We start from the raw sequence: 26699 nt of genomic DNA on the forward strand, positions 1-26699 counted from the left end.
TTATCTCCACCCATTAAATCATGAGTAGGAATAAATGTTGTTCTAATAGTTGCTAATGCATTATTTATATCTCTTGAATAGATTTGTGCTTCAGACCCATTTACATAGGTACCTGCATTTGGTCCTCCTGCACCTTCTGGTATTACTAATGCTACAAAAGCAGCTAAATTAGCTCCACCAGCTGAATTGATACTAGAAAGTTCCCAATTTTTTCCTGTAATTTCTCGATCAAACCATTCAGCCGCTTCACCGGCCATGCAGCTTCTAAGTATACCTATAGCTCTTTTCCAAGACTCTGGTGGCCCTCCAGCAGCGTATGGATTAAGATTGATAGTATCAAGATAACCCATATAAAGCCTAGCAAATGTATCAACATCATCAGTAGCTTTACCCTCAAAAATCGGCAATCCTATCGCAGTGGTAGCCATATCGTCTCTAGTGAATTGTTTAAAAGAGGTGGAGGAGGGTTTAATTGTCTAATTCGAAACCATTGTACCTGAATTCTAAGAGCAGCTATCTGTTGGAAAAGTCTATTCCTAAGTCTCCCTAATGTCTGAATCCCAAAACGCACCCTATTATTAGCATGTACAAGTTGTGCATTAACCTGTCCAAGTTGTGCATTAGCTAATATAAGTTGTCCTCCAGTCTGAGTAGCCCTCAGCCGCCAATGATTCAAAAGGATATTACCACGATTCACAGCATTTTGAGCCTCATTACGATCCCTTACTGCTTGAGTATAATCTGCTTGTAATACATTACGTTCATGTCGTGCCTGATTACGTTCACCTATAGCCTGTCGACGAAGCTCTACCATAGTATCATAATCTCTTTGCAGGTTATAGTTTTCTTCTATGAAATTATCATTGGCAGCACGTATAATAACTAATTGTCGTTCTAAATTAGTAAACGTTTCATCAAATGCATTTATCTTATCTTGTGCAAAAACTAACAAATCTTTTGTAATACCAAGTTCTTTATGTTTTGCTTTACAGCGATACATTAATATATTAATAATATGTTTGATTTGATTATTTGCCTCCTGTATTTCTGAATCAACAGTTAAACGACCCCTGGTAGTCAATAAATTTGCATGAGCCTTAAGTATTCTAACTAACTCATCATCATTTTCTTCATTGGTCAAGTGTGCAGGAGGCAGTCCAGTAGGTTCTGAAGGAGTATAAACTGGAATTGGTGTTGATGTCGACATAGTATTTAAACTAAGTTAGAATAAAATTCAAATAGATCTTTATGTATACAATTTGGACGAGTATACGACCGACTCAAGACAAGGCAATGAGTTTGCTCCATCATGGCCCTTTCGATTAGCCGTAGCAGGTAGCTCAGACTCAGGTAAGACAACTATGATCATTAATTTGTTAATGGGTGACAAGAAAGCAAAGGAGGATGGTAATCGGTATGTACTATGTGATGCAGTACTTTTAGTTGGCAGATATTTTGACGAGCCGAAGTGGGCAGTTGTACATGATTTTTTCGAAGAGGAGAAGATCCCATTCACTGCAGTAACCCATAGTGAGATTCCAGAGATTGACTCTTTCGACCCTACTCAAGCTACTGTAGTAATCTTTGAGGATCTGATGGATGCACCTAAAAAAATCCAGGATCTCATTACTGGTTACTTTACACATGGACGACACAAAAATATTTCATGTATTTATGTAGCCCAAAGATTCTTTGCCATTCCTAAGGCTATTCGAGAAAATATTAACTACATTTCACTGCATGGAGGTCATGGGAGCCTTACAGATACTAAGAGAATCATCCGCCTATATACAGAAGAATCTGAGTCATTAGTTCCAGTGATTGATGATCTTACTCTGCAATGTGAATTTGTAGTGTTTGATCTTAGACGGTCCAAAAGTGATCCACTGTCCATTCGAGTAAGATGGGATACTAGTCTCAGTTCGATCACAGAGCAATCTCAGTTCAATCCTAGTTCGATCTCAGTTCAATCTCAGTTTAATCCAAGTTTGAATCCAGTTCGATCTCAGTCTGAATCCAGTTCAATCACAGTTCGATCCAAGTTTAGTCCCTATGGTCAGAAAGCTGTATCTGAAGCAAAAAAAGGTGGACACTTGATTGAATTTGCTCGGGTATTTCCATTCCCTAAAGAACGTCAACATTTACTTGTACCTGGTGTCTTAGCCAAGAATACAGATACCTGGATTAAATATGTCTTTCGGGAAGCTTATGGACTCTCTGGTAAGACCCTAGGAGCTGACTTTCAGGACTTCTTAGCAAAAGTACAGGGTAGGACTGCAAAGACTGAAACTCTGAAAACTGAGAATGTGAAGGAGTTATTCTTCCGATATGAAGCCCTGAAGTCTAGTCGCCCTCTGGATAATAAAAAAATAATAGAAGGTATTGAAGTCCTTCTACAGATCTTTTCTAAGAGCCACATGGACTGTCGAGCATTACAAGTAGGGATTAATAGTATCTTGTGAGAATATCAAGTAATTCGTCTGCACTCAAGAATATAGCACTTTTTACGGCCTTCAAAGTCAATCCTTAATATCTTAGCCTTCAACCCTATTGCTCCTAAAGCAAAGTTCTTAGTCATTGGATTACTTATATGATTTACATAGTTCTCATAGAATGTAGTGAAAGGCTCGTCAATACCATCTGGATATGTATCCCTTAGAAATTGATACAAAGCAATTTCTCCACTGTCACAACCTATGGCTATAAGCTGTTCGAGAAGCCACTTCCTAATATCTTCATATGGCTCTCCATCCATAATTTTCATATCCAGTCTTTGTGTAAACAATTGTGTAAAGTCCACATTACTTCCCCGACGAATGATCTGAACTAACTTATCCTAGCAAGTCCCAAGGCTTGTAGAGGGTCATTCTCATCACTAATCTTCTTTATAATCTGTCTGTATAATACACTGTATAATCCTCTATGTGCTGTTTTTGGAGTGATTACTCTACAGTTTTGGCACTGGTTTATTACGATTGATGTTGACATGGCTATCTTTCTTTATGTAAAAAAGAATTATTCAAAATTAAGTAACTATTCAGAGCAGTCCTTGCACAACTTGTCCGTTAAGTCACTTGGGCTTACAGGCATGAGACATTCCCTACACAACTCAATATTAAGCTCTGCAAGTCTTGGGGCATGGTCCTTCAAAGTTCGTGGATGACCGGAAGGACCGATAGTTGTCATATCAGTCGTATCCTGCTGTAAGATAAAATCATCATATTCATCTTGGTCAGCCTGAATAGCAGCCCTGATTTCTTGTATATCATTGAAAGTTAACCGCTAACCATCAAGATTTTCCTCATTATAGCGTGTTTCATTAATGATTTCCTCTATAAGCTCCTCTTCTTCATAATGGACAAGGTAGTAGTCCTCAACTACCTCATAGTCACTCTCAATCAGTCTATGATATGTTCTAGTACCACATCGAACATAACGTCCTGTATCTGTATTTAAATATACAGGTTGCTCCTCAGGTGGAGGTGCAGTTTGTCTACGGATAAGCCTTCCGTCAATATAATCATGGGATTTCATAACTATTCGATTAAAGGTATCTCCACCGATAATAATTGGACGTCCAGTTATAGGGTTAGCTATATAAGGGTAAGACATATCTTTTTTCTGTATGTGTCTACATTAAGGATGGTGCCGTAATTGGGCAATTGCGGATTAATTGCGGATCCGCAATATTGCGGATTTGCAGATTTCAGAAGTCCAAATATCCGCAAATCTGCAAACCGCAATTATCCGCAAATCCGTAAAAAATCCGCAAATTAGCCAATTAAATACTGTATCACGATCATTACTCAATCTATATATTTATATAGAATCATCAAATTTAGTATTATTACTCACTCTATTATAATATAATCAATTTATAATGCATCAAAACATCAAAACAATTGTATCTAAATTCTTCTTTTTCTATTTACTTTTTTCAACAATTTATTAGTATTAAAATGTCAAAAACACCTTCTTCGGCTCTTAATTTAAAGATTCGTGGAAAAAAAGTTGAGCTATTGCCTGAAGACGAAGAATTAATTTCGTTAGCACTGTCAATTATTTGGACTAAGTCTAATAAAAAAATTGAATCATGTAATTTTGACCAAGATAAAGTAAGATTATCTTTCAAAAAGAATGAGGGACGCGTTTATTTTGACTTGCAAGAATCGGCTTTAGATTTTACATTCATCAATAAGGTATTCCATAAGGCCCTTTTTAAATGATTTTGATTTCGCTTATAATTTTTTTTTTCAGTCCACCTTTTTCCCTTGAATTTTCGTTTCTGGACAATTTTGTCTACTTTTTTTGTCTCGTTTCTGGACAATTTTGTACACTTTTTTTTTGTTCTACCTTTTTCTCATTTCTGGACAATTTTGTCCACTTTTTTCTGTTCTACCTTTTTCTCGTTTCTGGACAATTTTGTCCATTTTTTTTTGTTCCACTTTTTTCCCTTGAATTTCCGTTTCTGGACAATTTTGTCCACTTTTCGTTTCTGGACCACTTTTTTCTCTTGGTATCAGAACCATTTCATTTTAGAACAAATGATTTCATTTCTGAACAAAATTTATTACTTTTTAGGGTAATTTGGCTGAACTTAAACGCTACAAATCGCTATATGAATTATATAAAGGTAGATACGAAGTAATTCGTTTACAGGTAAATATGTGAATGAATTTTAATATTTATATCTTAATTTTGTTTATATTTTATTTGTTTATTTATATATTTTCTAATAATAGCCAGAAAATACACATTCAACTACATCTGGTACAACTGGTAGCGTGAATGAATCATTAAGAGAATTGTTACAATATTCAACACCCAAACACACGTGCCTAGAATCCTCTCCCAGCTCATCATTATATCTTAAACCCAACGATTCAGAACTTGCCCGTGTGTTAAACAGTGATTTATCCATAAATAATCTTTCTACTTCTGACACTGAAACAAAAATTTGGTCAAATTTGAATATACGCTGTATCGAAAAATTTGGCGGACAAGATCACATAAAAAATGATGTTTCTATTTCTGACATAATGTGGGCCAGTACAACCTTACCTGCGTACCGCAGCTGGAACACAATGAAGAATTATTATGATGACATTGATGAATGGATCGCAAAAATTAGTAGCTTCTGTAAGTTAAATTTATCAAATTCTGAAATTGTTCTTGATTATTATATTTTTCTTATAATATTTATATCTAAATTTTCTAGGTACTGCTAATGATGATGAGGATAACAATTTCCAACCTACTGAAGCTGCAAATTCAAGTTCTACTAGGGATGAATCTGGCAACAGTGAAATTAATGAATTTAACCCACCTTCACAATACAAAGTAGTTCCAGCATCAGCACGAGCATCAACCACGGAAGTTGAAACATCGATGAAACCACTAACAAGATCAATAACATCTAAAGTAAAATTAGCAACACAAGTGCCAACTAGAGAAGTGATAGTATCTATAGAACCACGGGTACCAACTTCAGAAATGAAGTCATCGGCGGAGGTACCTCCAGAAATGACATTGGCGAAATCAGCGAAATCAAGTGTGGCAGAATCACAAGTACCTTCAGAAATGGCAGTGGAGGAATCAGCAGAATCAGCAGAATCACAAGCACTAGCTTCAGAAATGGAGGAATCAGAAGAATTAGAAGCATCAACATCTGTGTCGTTATCAAAATCCGCTGTACGAAAATGTAATTTCTCAGATGATGATGACGACGACGATGATAAAGCCAAATTATTAAATTCTATCCAATTGTTATTATTCAAAAAGGGAAAGAAACTTCACGATATTTTGTTAGCAGATTCATCGTTTAATGGCGAACTCACACTGGTCAAAATTGGTGCTATTGGGTACATATCGGGTACCTGATATGTGTATGATATATGTAATATATGTGTATGATATTTAACAATACTACACATATCGGGTACCTGATATGTGTAGTATAAATGCAGAAAAACGGTGACACATCATGTAAACATCATATACACATCTTACACATATCGGGTAGTCAAATATCATTGACATATCTTATAGATATCATACATTTAACACACACATATCGGGTAGTAAAATATCAGTGATATATATTATAGATATCATACATTTAACACACATATATTGGGTAGTAAAATATGTAAAATATTGGTAATATATATTTTTATTGTATACGTTTGACAATTTCATATTAAAACTAATAGATTTATATCTCTTTTTTTTTATTTTAATTTGGGCTAAATGAAATTCAATTTTATTAAAATTTATAAATTTATTTACATAAAAGCAATAATACAAATCTTACACTATCTGTTACGTAAAAATCAAATAAAGTTGAACATAATTATACTATGTAATATGTAAAGTTCTACTGAAAGTAGCAATGATAATAAAATTACCTCTTTGCTTGCTTTTGTTATATCTGTTTATTATTTAAAAGAAATATTAGCGAAAATATTAGTAAGTGTATTAATTAATAAGAGAAAAAAGGAAATGTTAATAAAAACGTTAGTGGTAAATATAGAAAATATTAGTAAAATGTTAGTAGGAAAAAAGAAAAGTTAGTAAAATAGAAAATATTAATAGGAGAACGTTAATAAAAACATTAGTAGTATTTAATATTAATAGAAAATGTTAGTAATAGAAAACATTAGTGGGAGAAAAGAAAAAAATATTAGAACGTCAATAGAAAATATATATATAAAAAGAAAAAAACAAGTATAATGAAAATATACCTTTATGTTTATTTCTAAATATAAAAATAAAATAAAAAATATTAATAATATTATTTCATAATAACTAAGTAAAGAGTTTGTTTAGTTTGTTTTAAATAATAAAAAAGTTTAAGAGAAAGGTTTTTACGACGGAAAGAAAAAAAAATAAACACAGTGCGAAATATAAACACTTAAATCATGTGATCAATCGCCTGATTACAATAACAAATTCTGATTGGGCGATTGGGCCATAGATTTTATGTCAATCTGGATTAATAAAAATGTATTTAACGTTCATGCAAACTTTGTACTACTCACTATACTATTTATACTAGAATTACACTGCAAGTTAAACTCTTTATCACTTTAAATAATACAAAACCCTACTTATATATACCATTACACCCATCCACTAACCATTTAATTTAGGTTTTTTATTAATTTAAAACCTATAATAATGCATAAGATATAATCCTTTATAATTCAGTTAACAATTAATAATTTTATGATGGAAAAGAAATGAATATGTGAAAAAGGGATGAAGTGAATGAAAGTGAATTAAAAGGACAATGTGAAAAATGAAATTGGAGTGAAAGGATGATGAAAATGAAATAGAAGTGAAGAGATGACGAAAAACGAAATAGGATGACAAAAAACAAAATGGGAGTGAAATGGAATGATGTAAAACAAAATGGAACGATGGAAAATAAAATGGAATTGAAGGAGATAATGAAAAAATAAAATGGGAGTGAAATGGGATGATGAAAACAAAATGGAAAAGAAATGAAATGATGTAAAACAAAATGAAACAATATAAAGCGAATTGAGATGATAAAAAATGAAGTGGAATGTTGCAAAACGATATGGAGTAATAAAAAACGATATGGAATGATATGGAGCGATATGGAGTGATGAAAAACGATATGGAGCAATATGGAGTGATGAAAAATGATGTGGAGCGATATGGAGTGATGAAAAATGATATGGAGTAATATGGAGTGATGAAAAATGATATGGAGCAATATGGAATAATGAAAAACGATATGGAGTGATATGGAGTAATGAAAAATGTTATGGAGCGATGTGGAGTGATGAAAACGATATGGAGCGATGTGGAGTGATAAAAAACGATATGGAGCAATATGGAGTGATGAAAAACGATATGGAGCAATATGGAGTGATGAAAAATGATATGGAGCGATGTGGAGTGATGAAAAATGATATGAAGCGATATGGAGTGATGAAAAACGATATGGAGTGATATGGAGTGATGAAAAATGATATGGAGCGATATGGAGTAATGAAAAATGTTATGGAGCGATGTGGAATGATGAAAAATGATATGAAGCGATATGGAGTGATGAAAAACGATATGGAGCGATATGGAGTGATAAAAATGATATGGAGCAGTATGGAGTGATGAAAAACAATATGGAGCGATGTGGAGTGATAAAAAATGATATGGAGCGATATGGAGTGATGAAAAACGATATGGAGCGATATGGAGTGATGAAAAACGATATGGAGCGATATGGAGTGATGAAAAATGATATGGAGTGATGTGGAGTGATGAAAAATGATATGAAGCAATGTGGAGTGATGGAAAACAATATGGAGCGATGTGGAGTGATGAAAAATGATATGGAGCGATATGGAGTGATAAAAAATGATATGGAGCGATATGGAGTGATGAAAAACGATATGGAGCGATATGGAGTGATGAAAAATGATATGGAGCGATATGGAGTGATGAAAAATGATATGGAGCGATATGGAGTGATGAAAAACGATATGGAGTGATATGGAGTGATGAAAAATGATATGGAGCGATATGGAGTAATGAAAAATGTTATGGAGCGATGTGGAATGATGAAAAATGATATGAAGCGATGTGAAGTGATGGAAAATAATATGGAGCAATGTGGAGTGATGAAAAATGATATGGAGCGATATGGAGTGATAAAAAACGATATGGAGCAATATGGAGTGATGAAAAACGATATGGAGCGATATGGAGTGATGAAAAATGATATGGAGTGATGTGGAGTGATGAAAAATGATATGAAGCGATGTGGAGTGATGGAAAACAATATGGAGCGATGTGGAGTGATGAAAAATGATATGGAGCGATATGGAGTGATGAAAAATGATATGGAGCAATATGGAGTGATGAAAAACGATATGGAGCAATATGGAGTGATGAAAAATGATATGGAGCGATGTGGAGTGATGAAAAATGATATGAAGCGATGTGGAGTGATGGAAAACAATATGGAGCGATGTGGAGTGATGAAAAACGATATGGAGCGATATGGAGTGATGAAAAACGATATGGAAGCAAAAGGGATGATGATAAATGAAAAGGATAATTAAAAACAAAATAAGAACAAAGGGAATCATGATAGAAAAATAAAATGAAGGCGAAGGGAATAATGAAATAATAAAAACAAAAGGAGCGAAAAAAATAATAGAAAATAAATGAAAATAGAGTGAAATGGATATAGAAAATGAAAAGGGAATAAAGTGGATGATAGAAAATAAAAGAAACTGTTAGTATCATTTTCAATAAAGAAAACAATAAAATAGCAAAATACTAGTAATAAAAGTGAGTCTTACCTTAAACTCTTTGAAGTTATTTGAAATTGTTGTTTTCTGAAAAACAAGTTAACAAGTTAGCATAAAGAAAAAGAACATTAAACTAGCGAAGTAATAAGAAAATAAAAAAATCTTACCTTAAGAAATTCCAGAAAAAGCTGGCCATTTTGGAAATAATACTACAAGAAAGCAAAAAACAAAATATGTGCTACGCATTTGTGTAATATGAAATCATCTGGTGAATTTTACTGGGATAAATTTAAAAATTTTGATTAAGGTGAAATTCACCGGAGTCCGGAGGGGCAACGCGAAACTAGGTTCGGTAAGCAACTGAAATCGACACTGCTATATTCGGTTTATCATCATATAAAAAAAAATTCATTTTTTTTTATATTTTCTTTTATTTTTTTTTGTAGGTCAGACTCTTATTTTTTGTAAAACGTCGGACCCTTAGAGACCAGGACGAACTGTACCTACACAATAAAGGTAATGTGGGAGAAGGAGGCCGGGGTTACTGTTTTGTAATTAAGAAACATTTTTAACGTTTCTTTATTTTTTTTGTAAAACTAGGACGCCGGACTCTTGAAAATAAACTCAGATTTGGATAATGTAAGGAATAGGGAATGGGAATTTTTTCTTTAATATTAAAGAAACGTACTAACGTTTCTTTCTTTATTTTTTTTTGTAGGACTAGGACGCCAGATTCTTGAAAATGAACCCGGACTTGGATAATGTAAGGAATAGGGAATGGGGAATTTTTCTTTAATATTAAAGAAACGTACTAACGTTTCTTTCTTTATTTTTTTTGTAGGATTAGGAGTTAGGACGCCGGACTCTTGGAAACAAATCGAACCCGGACTTTGAATGTAAGGAATAAGGGAAGGGGAGAGTGGTGTTTTGTAATTATGAAACATTTTTAACGCTTCTTTCCTTTTTCTCTTGTAGGACGCTGGACTCTTACGAATCTGAACTTATGCAGCAAAGGTACCGGGAGAAGGGGAATTCTTTTGATATTAAAGATGGAAACATACTAATGTTTCTTTTTTTTGATCCTTGTAGGTTTTGGCTTGCTGGAACGACACTTTGAATAGGCAAACATTTCTTTAAGGGTGGCGTTTGAAATTGACTTTGAGAAACATTTTAACGTTTCTTTTTTTTTCTCTATTAAGTTTTAATAGTTGTTTATTGGAATCGAACCAACTGGAACATTGTTCCAAACCATTAACAACAAATTAATGTAAAATAATAAATGTATTCAAAAATAAAATGTATTTAAAATAAATATAAATAATTTTATAAATTGTATACATAAATAACATACTATTGGAGTTTTTTTTCATGTAAAAATTTCAGGTTACCTGATTACCCGAAGTGATCTGAATTAACCTGAATATTTTCGGGTCAGACGGGTCAGGTCAGGTCAGAATAGGTTACCCGACCTGACCTGACCCGTTCGGAGCTCTCGCTCACTCCAAGGAGTCCGGCAACCTAAAAAAACAAGAGAAAGAAACATTAGTAACGTTTCTTTAATATTAAAATAATTACCTTTCCAACTTACATTCTAAAGTTTGAGATAGTCCAAGGAGTCCAGAACCTAAAAAAACAAGAGAAAGAAACATTAGTAACGTTTCTTTAATATTAAAATAATCCGCATCTTTCCAACTTACATTCCAAAGCCCGGGTTCGTTCAAAGAGTCTGGCAACTTAAAAAAATAGAGGTAAGGATATAAAAGGAATATGAAATTTTTTTTTATTAAAAATAGATTGATCGACCGGTATGACGGTTAATCAAATTTAGATTATTTCTACTAATAGAATATCGATATCGATATATCAAAATGTATCATACAAATATTAGTACCCGATATATATTAGAAATATATATATATCTGATTATATAGGTGCCCGAAATATACCAGTATATATCGGTGACATATTGGGTACCCGATATGTACCCGATATATGTAAATACCCGATATATATCTGATTAGTCACCGATATATAGGTGCCCGATATATACCCGATAACATAGATTTTGACCAGTGTCATTGCTTCTGAAGAATTAAAAGTATCAGATATATCCAATGACTTAAATGAAATGCTGAAAGATGACCCAGTCAAAATCGTTGATGAGAAATCCGCTAAAGATCGAATCGATCAATGGCGAAGGCAAGAATTACAATGTGAAAATTTTGTTATAGCCGCTGAGTCTTTTAATTTATTACATTTGGTGTCCTTGGTCCAAATTTATGATGATCTATTTAAACTTGGAGAAAAATTAAGAACTGACCCTAATAATAATATAAAAACTACAAAATCTTGGGTTATTCAGTTCATGCGGTCTGTACTTAAAATTGGCGACAAAATGGAACAAAGGAATAGGGTAGGATGTGATCGATTACGAAGGTTATTTAATGAAGGAATCACGAGTACGCAACTTGCGAAAGCTGGGTGCCATAAGTGCGATTTTTTCGTTAAACAAGAATATTATGAAGTATTTTTGTCCCAAGTTTCTACATTAGAAACTCGTCGATCAATTTCAAGTTTGTCGAACGAACGTCTTTCTGAAATCTTGTCTACTGCTAATCCAGATAGTACTGCACAAAAAAAAAAGAGAAGAGTTGAATTTATGGGGGAGGAATTCATTAATATAGCGGATAAATAAAAAAAATAGTGAATACATTGAATATGTTGGTTAGTGGGTAATATCATTATCAACAAAGAAGCATGTATTTTATATTGGCATAAGTTATACGCGTTAGATAGATAATTAAATGTATAGATAATTAAACGTAACATTTACATATTTTCAAATTGCACGGGAAAGCTTCTGTCCAAAGTTTCTAAAGCAAAAAAAAGTAAAGTTTTCTGATTATAAAGTGGACAATTTTGTCCAAAATAAAAAATAAAGTTTTCTGAATACAAAAGTGGACAATTTTGTCCAAAATAAATAATAAAGTTTTCTGAATACAAAAGTGGACAATTTTGTCCAAAAATAAAAGGGAGGACAAAATTGTTGATATGCATTATAAAATACTATCAAATTTATTAGATATTAAATGTTCACAATAAGTACAAATATGAATATTATATAGGCAAAATAAAAGTCAAAAAAAGAATTAGTTTAATTGTTCCGGATCCCATTCCTCTTCGCCATCACTATCATATCTTTGAGTAATAGTTGGAAGTATAGAATTATCAATAAAGAGCCCATGGTCCTAGATCTACCGTGCTTTCAATATCTAATGTTTCATCATTCATATTTGTTTCATCAGATTGATGTTCATTAAAACTATCATCATCATTCTCACTCATAATTTCTTCTTCTTCTTCAAATACTGTATTCAGCATGAGTTGAATATCATCATCTAACTTTGAACTGCTATCACCGTTACTTGTATAATTTAAGTCTTTTTTAGCATGTTTGAGAGAATAAAGATATATTTTCGCCATTGTCTCTATAGTTTCTGGTTGCAAATTTATACGTCTCTTACCAAAGAGCCATCCCATGGCTGAAAATAATCTTTCACAACTTGCCGAGTGTGGGGTTATTGAAAATATTACTTTAGCTAGCCGCGAAAGAGAAGAAAATTTCCCATCAACTATGGAATTCCACCAATGGTAAGCTGTGTTATGAACTGAATAAGACGTGTTATATGGTTCAGAATTATCAAAGTATGCACGAAGTTGTGCATCAAGTTCTAATCCAGAATTTTTTTTATGCCCAAGGTTTTTCCAGATTCAAAGGGCACACTTTCTAAGACGCTCAAATTGATTATCACGCATTTCATGTCCTAACAAATTTGCAAATTTATATTATTAAATGAATTTAAATAACAATAAAAAAAATAATTACCTCGGTATTTAGGATGAAGGAAGAAACCTAACAAATAGATATCCTCGTCAAACTCTTGATATCTATTAAAAAAATATTTAAAATTAAACATTAATTTTGAATCTTCTATTAAAGATACTAACCTAATACATTACCGCTTATTAAAAATGCTAATACAAGAGTTTCTTAACTCTTTATAATCATCAGTTGGCATTGACTTAAAAAATGCTGCGATATGAAGAAGATGCAGATAACAATCTGCTAAAGTTACATTACTTCCTTCTAACATGAGAATTGCTTTTTTTATCGGCTCCAAAATATCCGATAAAATACGAATGTCATCAAAAAACCCTTTTTTTTCAAAATTGCTTTTACAGCTTCATTAGAGATTTCGCGTTCATGATTGTCCAGGACCTAATTGAATAAACATTTTTGTATTAGGTTTTAAGTATTAGGTTTTAATTATGATTAATTTAAATATAAAGTATACGTACATGTAATAAAGCATCTTTTAATCTGTACACCGAAGATGTACATTCATGGACTGTCGTCCATCTTGTTTCGATGTACGTTTTCAGCCCTCCACCTGCAATATTTTTTGCATCAATCGCTTCTTTAAGCCAAGTGCTGGCAAGGGTTGAATTTTTGAAGTATCTTGTTAAAATATTTGCTCGTTTTACAAGACATTTAACTTGATCTACTTTGACAATATCACTACTTATCAGATTGATGCAATGGGCGATGCATCGTATATTGATAATGGATGGATATTCATTCGTGATTATTCGACGGGCACCTGCGACATTGGCAGCATTGTCACTGACAATAGCGACAATTTTACTTATACCCACTTTACAAATTATATCATTTATAACTTTTGATAAATATTCAGCGGTATGTGAATTTTTAGAAAGGTCTTCAAGTTGTAATAGATATTCCTTTCTCGATGGTGTCAGCAAAATAAACGCCCATAAGCTATTCCCTCGAGGGTCTGTCCAACCATCAAGAGCTAATAAAAATATATGGATAGTTATTTTTTTAATAAAATATTTTGAAGCAATTATAGAAATTATAGATTTACCAATAGTAAAATTAGACTCTTTTTCTAATTCATTGTTGACTCGTGCATTGACTCTGGATAATTCCGCCTCCAATAAAGTACCGTTTAGTACTCGTCACGAAGGTGGATCGTATCCTGGCTCCAGCACCTTTATCATGTCGATAAACCAAGGATTATCTGTTGTGCTAAAGGGTATGTTGCACATCACGTAGGCTTTCGTTATCACCCGGTCTAATTCATCACTCCGTCCTTTTTCTATTTTACCTCCTCCGTAAAAATTCTTAATTCCCGTTTGTCAAACCCTTTTGTTAGGATAATCTGATTCATCTTCATCTGCGCTTTCTTCCTCTTCTTTAGCAAGATTTTTCCTGACAATTTTGGCAAAATACAATGAAACATCATTGGGGCATTTTTTACAGTAGTTTGCCAAATGTGCACTGAGGACTTGGGGCCTTCCTTGTCTCCAGTATTGTCGACAGTAACTACACGTTGCTGAATAGTGTCCTCTCGACTGCATGCAGTAAATTGTTATTTATTACGACTACAGCAGGCTAGTGAGTACGACTACGTGTGAGTACGCATTACATAGATATGTAATCACGTATTATGTAGTTATATGACTTGAAATGATTACACAAGTACGCAATACAATCTTTGTACTCACTGTACTCACGTACTCACGTACCAATCATTAATTGTATAACGACCAGTTTCGGCAAATTTTTTTTTAATTTTTTCAAAAGGCAATTCATCGCGCTTTTTTTTTAATTTATTTAAACCAGCTATTTTTCTTTATTTACAGAAATGCTGGCATTTTTTGGACTCTTAACTGATCTTAAAGTAATTCAACTTTTTTTAAAATTTATTTAACATTGTCTTTTATTTACCTTATTTAATAAGAATGTCGTGCTTGAATTTTTAAAGGTAAACTCATTGAGCTAAACTTAATAAAAGGGAATTTGTTTTATGTAATTTTAACTGGTTTGAATTACAGAATAAAAATACGAAGAGCTGATAACTAGCATTTGAATAAGAACTAGTAAACCAACAAGAAAATAAAATAAATACACCACTACAATTACCAACAAAGTAGAATTTTCTCATTATGAATGAGAGACTTTTTACGCCATTATAACTACCATATTAAAATAAAGCATTAAAGTAAGAATTTCAATATATTACTAGTCACTTTTTTTTTATTGTTTAATATTTATTCTTTTTTTTTGCTTTCTGTTTTTAAAACATAAATAATGTAAATGAAAACTAAAAGAAATCTCATTATTTAGATCATTTATATATTAGCAAAAAAATTTATTTGTATTTTTATACGATCATTTAATAACTGAAGTAAATTACATCATTGTGGATTCTTGATTGACCATTACACTTTTTTTGGTTAGTCAATTTTCAATTTAGGTGAGTTGAATACTTCTCAGTAAAAGTAAATTAGTTATTTTTTAGAATTTTAACATTTAATTATATTTAATTATGGAAATAACCTTGACGATTTTATAATTAATAAATCTATAAAAATTATTTTCAATAACTTTTTTAGAAATTGTGTAATCATGTTTATACCAACTTTTTACAATAAAGTTTTATTTCAAACGCGTTCAAAATTTTTTCAATTTTACTTTTAATCGCGTTTTTTATATTCTGTTTTATTTTTGTAACTACAAAAACCAAATTAAAATTTTCAAACAAACTAAAATGTCTGATTTAAAAATCATTAACATTAGTTCTGATTCATCAGAGGTAAAACAATTTATTAATATTTTAATATTATAATACAAAATTTTAAAGTTTTCATTATTTTAGAGTGAAGATCAAGAATTCTCATTGCCACAGGAACTTGCTTATAATGAAGAGAGACTGGAAAAAACATTAGCTTTAATTAATACTATATATCATATAACTGATATTCGCCATTCTTTATTTCCCATTGAGTATCCTGATAGTTCAAATGATGGAATTGCATATGTTTTTCATGTTGAAAACTGGGCTGATAAAAAAGCTGTATTTGGTGATGTAAGTGATGGAGTTTTATTTTTAATTATTTTGTCTTTTAATATTAATTAATGAATTATTTTTCCTATCATTTATTTTAAGATTCAGTATAGTCTTGGAAAACCTAGTGGTGCTCATTCTAATACTTTTTGCCCGTATTTGGGAGTAAAATGCAAAGACGAAAAAAAAACATGTCAAGGGTTAAAGCTCTGCAGTATTGCTGCTTCTGATCTTACTATAAACACGACTCATACTATAGTAGATCCTGATGTTGACCTTCTTTCAAGAAATCCCAGCTTTTTTACATTATCTTCTTTACATCAAATTCGATTAAATACACAAGAGTAATTATTTATTATTACAATTTTTATTTATTTCTTATTGAATATTTACAAATAACAATTTAATTAAATTTCTTTTAATTTTAAGGGAATATCTTGCTGCAATTAAAACTAAATGTTGTTATAACAATTATACATGTAATGGAAAACCTGTGGTAAGATATCACAAAGCCAATAGAAGTGATGCCAATCAGTACTTTATTGGTTGCAGTTTGTATACCTTTGGCACGCGACATAGATATATAAGTGGTAAACCTAATATTGATGAAGATCTTTTAAAAGAATTATTTAGAAATGAAGGACGAATTAGTACTATTGAGGTAATTTAATATTTTTTCAGTTTTATTATTTTATAATAAATTTTAATATTCATTTATTTATTTATATAGGATGATAAAAAATGTTTTACCACTATTCCTAGTGCATCTAGAAAAAAAGAGTGTCGTAAGTAATTATTTATATGATTAACAAATTAATGTTTAATTTTTTTTAAATAGTAATTTTCCTATTTTTATATAGCAATCCCTCATGTTAAAGATGGAAAAATTGAACTATTACCACTTGTAAAAATTGGATGTAATGTTATATTTCATAAATATGAACCATTAGATTTAAAATCATGTCCATATATAGTCATGGTTGTAAAAAACACTCACTCACATCCACCACCTCCTCCTCATCGAATACCTGGCCATTTACAAGAAAATGTAAAAAATTTAATTAAAAATTCAAATGATCTTTTAAGTGATACTACTCCACGAAAATTAATTTCAGGTATAAATTGTTGATTTTTTTCTTTATTTTATTTTATTTTATTTTTAATAACTTTTGATTTTCAAAAAAGGTCCATTAATAAAAGCAGTTTTTGGAGAAGTTGTTTTATCAGATATTCATGCTTCAATGAATAATATTGATAAACTTCGTAATATTGTAATGAAAGAACAGAAATTATTACATCCACATGGACAGGGAATTATGGGAGTGGTTCATGCTTTTAATCAAAATGAAGCAAATTTACGTGATTATATTCAAAGAATTAGTAAGTATTAATAAAAAAAGTTTAATAAATTTATTTTAAAGATAATAATACAATTATCATTATTTTTTAGTATTTACAGATAGTGGAAATGTTATTATTTTATGTATGATTAAATTACAAGCTATTCATATGTCGAAATTTAAATATTTTATGGTAGATATGTCCTATAAACGTGTATTTGGAGAAATGAATGAATTTGAGTTTAATGCTTATGATGAAGATAATCATAGTAGTAAGTAGTTAAGATTCTCAAACTTTGATTTTAATTATAACATAAATTAATTTTTTTTTTATTTAGTTGTAACATTTTGTAGAATTTTTACAAATGGAAGTGATTCTAAAATTTATCAATGCATGTTTACAACTTTCTTTGAAGTTTATGAAGATTTAACAGGAGAAAAGCCATCTTTTTATCATTTTAATTCAGAAAAAAAAGGATGGGCTGCTATAATTGTAGATCTTGACAAAGGTCAAGCTAAAGGATTGTCTTTAGCTTTAAATTCTTTATGTAATTCTATAAGTGCTGAGCAACATTTACTTTATATTTTAAAGTCTTGTTCAGTTCATTTTGAAAGGTAAAAATGAAGTTTTTTGATTATTTACAAATAAATTGCTAATAATTATTTTATTTATATTAATATAGAAATGTAAGAAATTCTAAATATTCAGATGAAAGCAAATTTTTAATGCGTCAGCTTCTAAAAGCCAAAACTAAAGATGATGTAGATTTTATATTTGAGCAGTTAGAAACTATTGGTGATGAGAAAATACATGGTAAATAGGTTAATTTTATTAGAATTTGTATTATTTATATTGTTATTAACGTGATTGCTAATAAATAGATTGGATAACTGAATACCAAACACCATGGATATTAGCATCATTGAATCATAATTATTCTTTGATGGATTATGATATTTGGATGACTACCCCTTTTGATACTAATGTATCTGAATGTTCACACGCGAATGTAAATAGAGAAGGGACGCGATTGAGATTAAAAACTGCAATATTTCAGTAAGCTATTCTAATTATATAATTATTTAATATATTTTATAATTATTAACAAAGTTATTTTTTAGTTCATGGAACTATGATCTAACATTGTATAGGCGGTTTCATAATTACCAGAAATATAATATTCCTATGTCAAGCAAGAATAAAAGTGGTACAAAACGAAAAATAGATGCTAATAAGCGAAAAGGTAATTAATAATTTATTTATTTATTAAATTTAATTCTTATTACTTATCTATTATTATTTATCTTTAGAAAAACGAAAGAATATCCAAATTCAAAAATTACCAAACAAAAGGCAGAAAGTGAGTGTTAAGGAAAATGACTCAGAATTTCAAAAAAGAATTCAGGAGTTGGAATATGAAGAACGTAAGGAAGAACTAGAAAGAAAAAGATTGGATAACCAATTGAAGAAATTGGAAATTGCACAGAAGGAAAAGGAGTTAAAGGAGTTAAATGAATAAGTATTATATAATGAACTTATTTTAAGTTATAGCTTTTAATTGTTATGTGCCTAAACTAAATAAAATATAAGCTGTGACGTTAATTACTGATAATTAAAAAATTATTTTAAAGAGACGTATAGGTTGTTTATTAGAATTAACAATATTTATATAACTATGATCGCTTTTTTATTATTTTACACAGGTTGTACATCCTGTAAGGATGTTAGTAGATAAAACATAAAACAATTCGTCTTTTACCAATCACTAAAATTAAAAAAAAGTAGAAAACAATAATCTGTCTAACATTTTTTATAGAAATTCGCCCTTTTTATTTCATTTGTATTCTTTTTTTTATAACATGTATTTTAGAAGAGTTTAATTACAAAAAAGAAAATTGCAATTTTTTCTTTTATATGTACAGTTGTTTATGTTTTATTAATTTCGTGTTTCATACGTTATATTGTAATATGGTAAAAATAAAACTTAATATATAAGCTCTTCAGGAATGTAAAAATGAAGTAGTGTAGTACTGTAGTTCAACGGTGTAATAATATTTCACTTAAAAAATAATTTAAAGTTCGTCAAATATATTGAGAATACATGTGAGTACATGTGAGTACATGAGTACAAGATATTCAATTCACGTACTCGTACTCACAGCTGCGTTGTAGTCGTAATAATTAACTATATAATCGACTGCATGTTACCTTATATCATATGATTACACCATACATCTGATGGTGGTCGACCTTTGCTTACCTTAAAAGGACCGCTTGACATGACGTTATAAAGAGCAAAACTTGAAATTAAAAGAGTTTGTCATCAATATCGTTTTAAAGTTTGATTTAGTAGTACAAGATGTTGATTGATTAAGATCACGCCTAATTGTAAATTGTGAAGTTTAAATTTCAATAATGTGAAAATTTGTAAATTTAACTGGACAAAGAGAAAAATTGAACAAAATTGTCCAGAAACAATACGAGGAATAAGGTGACCAGAAATAATACAAGAAAAAAAAGTGGACAAAATTGTCCAGAAGCGATGGATGTCCAAAAATGATAGAAAAAAAAGTGGACAAAATTGTCCAGAAGCGATGGATGTCCAAAAATGATAGAAAAAAAAGTGGACAAAATTGTCCAGAAGTGATGGATATCCAAAAATGATAGAAAAAAAGTGGACAAAATTGTCCAGAAATATTACGAGTAAAAAGTGTATAAAATTGAATCAAAGAAGTCTTGGTATAGCATGATATCATCATCAGACGAAGTTGATTGTGATGAATAAATAGTATGTTTAATTCAGTATAATAACTTTGACAAAAAAAAAATTATAAAAATAACACTTCTAATTTCAACAATTTTTAATATGTCGGGATGACGAATTCTTTATTTTGAATTGATGGTTTTTTACTTGATATTATTTTATTTAACATTGCGGATTTGCAATACAGTATTGATTTACGGATTCATTGCGGATTTGCGATACAGTATTGATTTGCGGATTCATTGCGAACTTGCGGATTCATTGCGGATTTGCAATATAGTATTGATTTGCGGATTCATTACGGACTTGCGGATTCATTGCGGATTTGCGATACAGTATTGATTTGCGGATTCATTGCGGACTTGTGGATTCATTGCGGATATGCGGATTCATATGCGCAATTCAATTCTTAAATCCGCAATACTGCAGATTTGGAAAAGCAATTTTGGCACCATCCTTAGTCTACATACCTAATAGTTTTCTTCAATTTACAATAACCAAGTGACATGGTTATCAGTCCTTATCAAAAAATACAAGAATACCTGATGATAAGATTACATGGTCATCAGTCCTTATCAAGGCAAACATGGCATAGTAGCCTTTATCTTTATTAAATTTATTTAACGAACTTACAAAAATAAAATAAAATTTTCAAAGTACAAAAAAGAAAAATAAAATTAACTAAAAACAAAACTATATAGTCTCCAAAACAGTAATAAAGCTATAAAATTAATTCGAAAAGGAAAAAATCGCATAACACTAAAACTATCCTGATCCCCCGCCTAGATATATTCCAACCTAAGAAGAAGCAACTATGCAAACAAACCAACGAACAATGCGCCCATTATTAAAATCGACACACCACCCTGCTAAAGCTGTTAGTAAATTGCACCGTTAGACGACTCATAAAACCTGAATAGTGATTAAACCAAGGCAAACCATATTTCATCGAGTTCTTTAAATAGTCAATGTCGGAGTCACGTGCGGCGCCGGAAAGGGTCAGAGGAGGTAAAGTTGAGAAAGGTAAGTACGAGGACTTTGGCAAATTAGAAGGCCGAGAAAGTTTGAGTTTTTGAGTAATATTCATCGCGTCTTCCCATTTAGATTTATCATAGGAGCGCGGTAGCCAAATTCTTTTTCTGATCTTTTAGATAAAGTGATTGTGGATAGCAGAGATGACCTTCATCGCTGAGTTTCGTGGAGTGGAAAGTTCTTCAAAAAATTCAACGAAAGATTTTGGAAGGCAGCCACGGACAAGACTATATGAGGCCCAATTTGAAGAAGAAAAGGACCAACAAGGAAGAGATGTAAATTTGTTAATGATTAGAGAGGGATCCTTTTTAACGAGATCACCAGCTTCTTGGAGTTTTGTGATAAAGTGTTTTTGATAGGCAAGGAGAATCTGTTCCATAGCGATGCGTCTACATTTGCACATAAACAAGTGCATGAAATCTTCCTTGGAGTCGAGGCATGAACGACATGTTAAAATGTCGATATACAAGTCCGGGCGAATTCTTTTAAGATGTTCCAAGGTAGGTAAATCTTCCAAAAAGAGTTTGAATTTGAAGGTGCGATGAAAGGAAGCATGAGCATGAGTAAAGGAGGCATCATGCTGAAATTCAGAATTTAACAAGAACCAGGTGAGATTCCAATCAATCACGAAATCTGAAATGGAAGATAAAATACTGGCAAAGTTAAAACGCGATAAACGCGTTAATCTATGCATCCACAGCATCTGCGAATATTGTTTGAATAAACGTCGAGAATTAGATTCGCATAAAATATCATCATATTTTAATAAGAAATCATAAGGAGATACATGATCCAGATCAGAAAGAAGGATTGCGGAAGGAGAAGAATGCGCAGAATTGGCCAAAGAGTCCGTGTAGTCATTGTAGAAATTACCAGAGTGACCTTTCACTTTAACAGCCGTGACGGATAAAGATTTGGATGAAATAAGATGTTCAATGTTAGTCCAGAGTTCAAAATTGGTGGTCTTGTAATAAAGCCTACTATTGGAATAAGAAAAGGTAGCACATAGACGAAGACCATCTATGGCAGATTGAGAGTCAGTATAAATAGTGACCGTTGAAGAAGGAGGAGTAACTGTCAGGGCAGCATGTATAGCGGCAATTTCAGCTCTTGTAGAAGAAGGCCAATTGTGAATTATTCCATGAGCGTGGGCAGCGATAGATTGGAAAAAACCAGCGCCATCGAGGACTTGAACCCAAGACCAACCCATTGAAACGTCAGGAGTGCCAAGGTTAATTAAGGAACCATCGGTGTAAAAACAATAATGGTTGTCAGGAGCAGTCGCTAACGGAGAGGTAGCAAAAGCAAGAGGAGTAGCCGAGCCCAAAGAGGGAGGAAGAGAAGGAGAAGGAGGAGTAATCACATCTACTTGTGAAAAATTAGGTTGAAAGTCCAGACGACCATGGTATGTTCTTACAGTCTCGTCAAGGTCTGCCCAAGTAAAAGACGAAGTAATAATGGTGGTGTCATGTCTAATACGCTCCTGCGTTGTTGGGAGAATTAAAGATCTGAGGGGAGAAAGTTTTGGGATGATACATAAAGGAGTAACATCTGTTAGATTGCGTTTAGTATGGGTAACCGGGACATGTTTAGAACAACCAGGACAAGGAGTGAGCGTAATAACATCATTAGGTCGAGTCACACAATCAGAGGTCCAATGGACAATCTTGCAGGAATATTGTTGTTTGCTGAGTTGTTTTCCAAAAAGAGGAGAGCCATCTTCATCCAAAGTCACGATCCATTTCATGGATTTTCTAGAGGAACCGAAGGCTGGAACCAAGTCAATGTTTGAAGGGATAGCATCAGAAGAGAATTGATCCAAGAGCAGAGAATTGGAATTTGGAACAGTGACGCAATGTTGAATGTCATTGAACCATTTATGTGGGAGGACTCGATGACCTTTCCTACTTGATAAATTGGATAAATAAACATTCCAAGTGATCATATGGGTTCCTTGAGACGTGATAAATTAAGATAGGTAATAAAGTTGCAAACTTCTAAGACGTCGGAAGTAAGAAATAAAAATTTTTGGAGTCATAACGTCAAATAAAGGCGTATGACCATCAGATATAGTGAGGTCAGGCAAAGTTGAAAGTCGTGAACGCGACAACTTGAAGGGAGTGGTGGTTAGGAGAGCAATAGTGCATGCGATATAATCCTGTTTAAAAGCAAAAAGTTTAGTCCATATAGTCCAATCTTTAACTAACAATGGGGAAATAGAAATCAAAAAAGAAAATTGAATTAAACGTAATCTATATAAAAACAAATATTTCATAAAAGAAGAAGAAGAATTAGCTAACAAAAATAAATTAGTTAAATGTGTTTGTGATTGGTGAAAAAATAAATTAATTAATCCCAGGCCTTGAGACAAAAACAAAATAGAATCAGGGAGTACTCGTGAAAAGTTGGCCTTATGTTTAACCAAGGAACGGATACTACTAGTTGCCGAAGCACATTTAGATTCGGAGAGGTGAGTGACTTGCATACGGTATTCCAATTTCGGAATAAGAACGGTATTGTGCAGGTAAACAACTTGTTTAGCAGATAATTTGGCAGGGCGAACGATAGCCGCGAAGGAATTGCATTCACGAGCAACTTGTTTCTTGACAAAATCACTAGAACCAGTGACATTAAACCAAACGCCCAGGAAGCGGAAGGAGCTATTCATGGAGATAGGCACAATAGAAATAGAAGGAACTTTGTTCAGTCCAGATAATTGCAAGTCAAACACGACTGGAGAAGGTGAAGAAACTGAAGTGGAAGGCAATGAATTAGTAATTAAAACATATTTGTTGTGATTAGCGGAAGTATTATTGATTTGGTAAAATTCTTCCGTAATAGAAAGCATCAATTCCATTCCAGTTTTGGATGATGAAATTAAAGTGGAATCATCCATAAAGACCAAGTTGTTGATTCGTAGTCCACCTGAATTAGTCTCAGCCAAGGGATTAGATAAAGAGGGAGCGTGGAGTATATATGGATCCATCATTTCATTCTTAAGGACAGTCAATAAAGGGTCGATATATATAACCAAAGTAAAGGAGAGATAACTTCGCCTTGATCTATACCAATGCGGACGCGGTAAGAAGGAGTAGTTCCATGAGCAGTGAAAACGCGATTAGAGCGTTTCATAAAAAGGGATAAGATAAATTTGGTAGCAGAAGCAGGAAGTTTAATGCGTTCTAAAGCGAAACGCAACATCTTGAGATCGACCGAGTCGAAAGCCTTTGAAATATCTTGTGAAAAGATCCAAAGCGGTGATTTGTTGACATGAGCATCATGGATAATAGATTCAAGAACGACAATAGGGTCGCGACAAGAACCACCAGGGAGACTGGCGAAGTTTCCTCCTTTAAGGACTTCATTTGAAGTCAAAATGGAAGCGAGACGATTATAAAAAAGTTTGACCAAAGATTTCCTAATTACTTCAAGTAGAGTAATAGGTCTGGTATTCTTGAGTTGACATTTCCATTCGTGAGGTTTCGGGATAGGGAAAACCATGGCTTGGCGCCACAAATCAGGAATATCTGCAGTGCGAAGGCATGATTGGACCAGGATTAGAACCAAAGCGGAGGTGTTGGAACCCAAATGCTTAAGCATCTCATAAGTGATCGATAGAAGGACCAGGAGCTTTATCATTTGGCATCGAGGAGACCGTAGACAACCATTCTTCAAGGGTAGGAGGATCCAGTAAGGAATTGTAGATAGAAGAATCTACATCGTCCATAGGACGATAAGCAGAAAACCATCTTTCAGGGAGAGCAAAAATATTATCAGGAGGAGATGATTTAACAGGTACAGAAGTCTGGAAGTGTTTAATAACAGCATCATTGATATCGTGTGGGTCCGTCAATAGCTTGGGTTGTGTAGGGTGGTCAATAAAGACACGATCCAAAGTAATACGACGTCTTGTTCGTGAAAGGGCAGAATCAATAAATGTAGAAATGTCAGTTTCAAAATTATTATCCCTATCATCCAATTTAGCACGAATGGAGGAATCTTGAAAATCTTTTTCTTTAAGGAGAAGGAGGCCGTGCAGGGCACAGGAGATAGTCTTTAAGGATACTAATAAACATTTAAAATCGTCTTGCCTACATGTGGATAAAGAAGTAGGTAAAATAGAGGGAGAAGGAATAACCTTCTTATAAAGGTGAAGAATTTTTTGAAGTCGAATAAAATGAGTGGACCAAGTACGTTCATATCTATTATAATATGTGGAAGGATATTTGCACAATAAGCGTATCGAATGCAAAAGACAGCTGAGGAAACGATAATGTTGAGTTAAAGCTTCCAAATCCTTGGGCATCGTAGGTGTATGTTGATTACCAATCGTGACAGATGGAAGAGAAGCATTAGCAGCTTTCACAATACGGGAATGTAAATATTCGCATTGTTGATTGATGTGCCATGTTGAGAAGGTTGAAGGAGGAACGTCGCATAAGGAGTCAGTACGGGTAGAGAAGGAATCCCATTGTTGAGCAGTGACTGAATCAAATTTAAAAATGCGGCGAGTCCGTCGTTGAAGTTGTTTAGCATGAGCAACCTTGATAGACGCAACCAAGAGTGAATCATCAAAATATGTGATGACAGGATTATGGTCAGAAGAGCAGGTGTCGTGGGCGTCAAATATGTAGGAAGTGAGAGCAAAGCTTTTTAACATCGGGCAAGACCAAATATAGTCTATACGAGTAACTTGGTCATCACGGTGAAAGGTGCCTAAGGAATCAGAAGCGTTAACAGGAATAGTTTCTTCATAACCATAAGATAAGAGGTGATATAGCAAACGATAAGCACGTTGAGAAGCAATGGAAGGACGATTAAAATAAATAGGATAAAAAGTGTCTAGATGCATATTAAAATCGCCACAAATGGCATGATAAAAATTTTGTTGTCTAGTTTGCATCAACAATTGTAGAAGAAGGTCAATAGATTCTGAGCGTAATTTAGAATCAGAAATAGGAGGAATGTATATAACAAAAATGCGTAGTTTAACGTTGCCTTTAAAATAAAGGTCAACAGATAAAATACGCGAAGAATGTGAAACAAAATCTTGTACATGAGAAGCAAGGGATTTTTCAATAAAAAGGGACACGCCACCAGTAGATTTGACTTGTTTGGTGTTATCCAAATCAGATGAAAAGACAGTATAATTAGGAAGGCGTTTAGATAGAAAGTGAATTTGTTTAGGGGATAAATGGGTTAGAGGTACGATCCGAATTCTAAAAGACCATCCGGATTGAATTCGGATGCTCATTAGCACATCCGGATTCAATCCGGATCGTCAAACTAATCTTAATTCTGGCCGAAATTGTAATTTTGGGCGAAATTGAACGAGAGTTAGCT

General features: G+C 32.6%; 3 protein-coding genes across 3 annotated transcripts; all 3 read left to right on the forward strand.

The window, feature by feature from the left end:
* Nucleotides 1-3959: 3959 nt before the first annotated feature.
* On the forward strand, nucleotides 3960-5880 carry OCT59_019703 (uncharacterized protein; the record flags this gene model as incomplete). Its single annotated transcript, XM_066143725.1, has 4 exons — nucleotides 3960-4199; nucleotides 4582-4659; nucleotides 4743-5139; nucleotides 5219-5880. 4 exons carry the CDS (start codon nucleotides 3960-3962, stop codon nucleotides 5878-5880), a joined length of 1377 nt encoding a protein of 458 aa, XP_066005448.1.
* A 5535-nt stretch (nucleotides 5881-11415) lies between these two features.
* OCT59_019704 (uncharacterized protein) lies at nucleotides 11416-11982 on the forward strand (the record flags this gene model as incomplete). The annotated part of the gene is made up of 1 exon (XM_066143726.1): nucleotides 11416-11982. The coding sequence occupies one exon, from the start codon at nucleotides 11416-11418 to the stop codon at nucleotides 11980-11982; it is 567 nt and encodes a 188-aa protein (XP_066005449.1).
* A 3940-nt stretch (nucleotides 11983-15922) lies between these two features.
* Nucleotides 15923-19079, forward strand: OCT59_019705 (uncharacterized protein; the record flags this gene model as incomplete). The annotated part of the gene is made up of 13 exons (XM_066143727.1): nucleotides 15923-15967; nucleotides 16031-16240; nucleotides 16322-16563; nucleotides 16649-16880; nucleotides 16950-17004; nucleotides 17080-17334; nucleotides 17405-17599; nucleotides 17670-17831; nucleotides 17898-18174; nucleotides 18243-18373; nucleotides 18442-18616; nucleotides 18682-18803; nucleotides 18871-19079. The coding sequence occupies 13 exons, from the start codon at nucleotides 15923-15925 to the stop codon at nucleotides 19077-19079; spliced, it is 2310 nt and encodes a 769-aa protein (XP_066005450.1).
* Between the last annotated feature and the right edge of the window lie 7620 nt (nucleotides 19080-26699).

The sequence above is a fragment of the Rhizophagus irregularis genome, chromosome 29 (assembly GCF_026210795.1).
Source record: "Rhizophagus irregularis chromosome 29, complete sequence".
NCBI lineage: Eukaryota > Fungi > Glomeromycota > Glomeromycetes > Glomerales > Glomeraceae > Rhizophagus > Rhizophagus irregularis.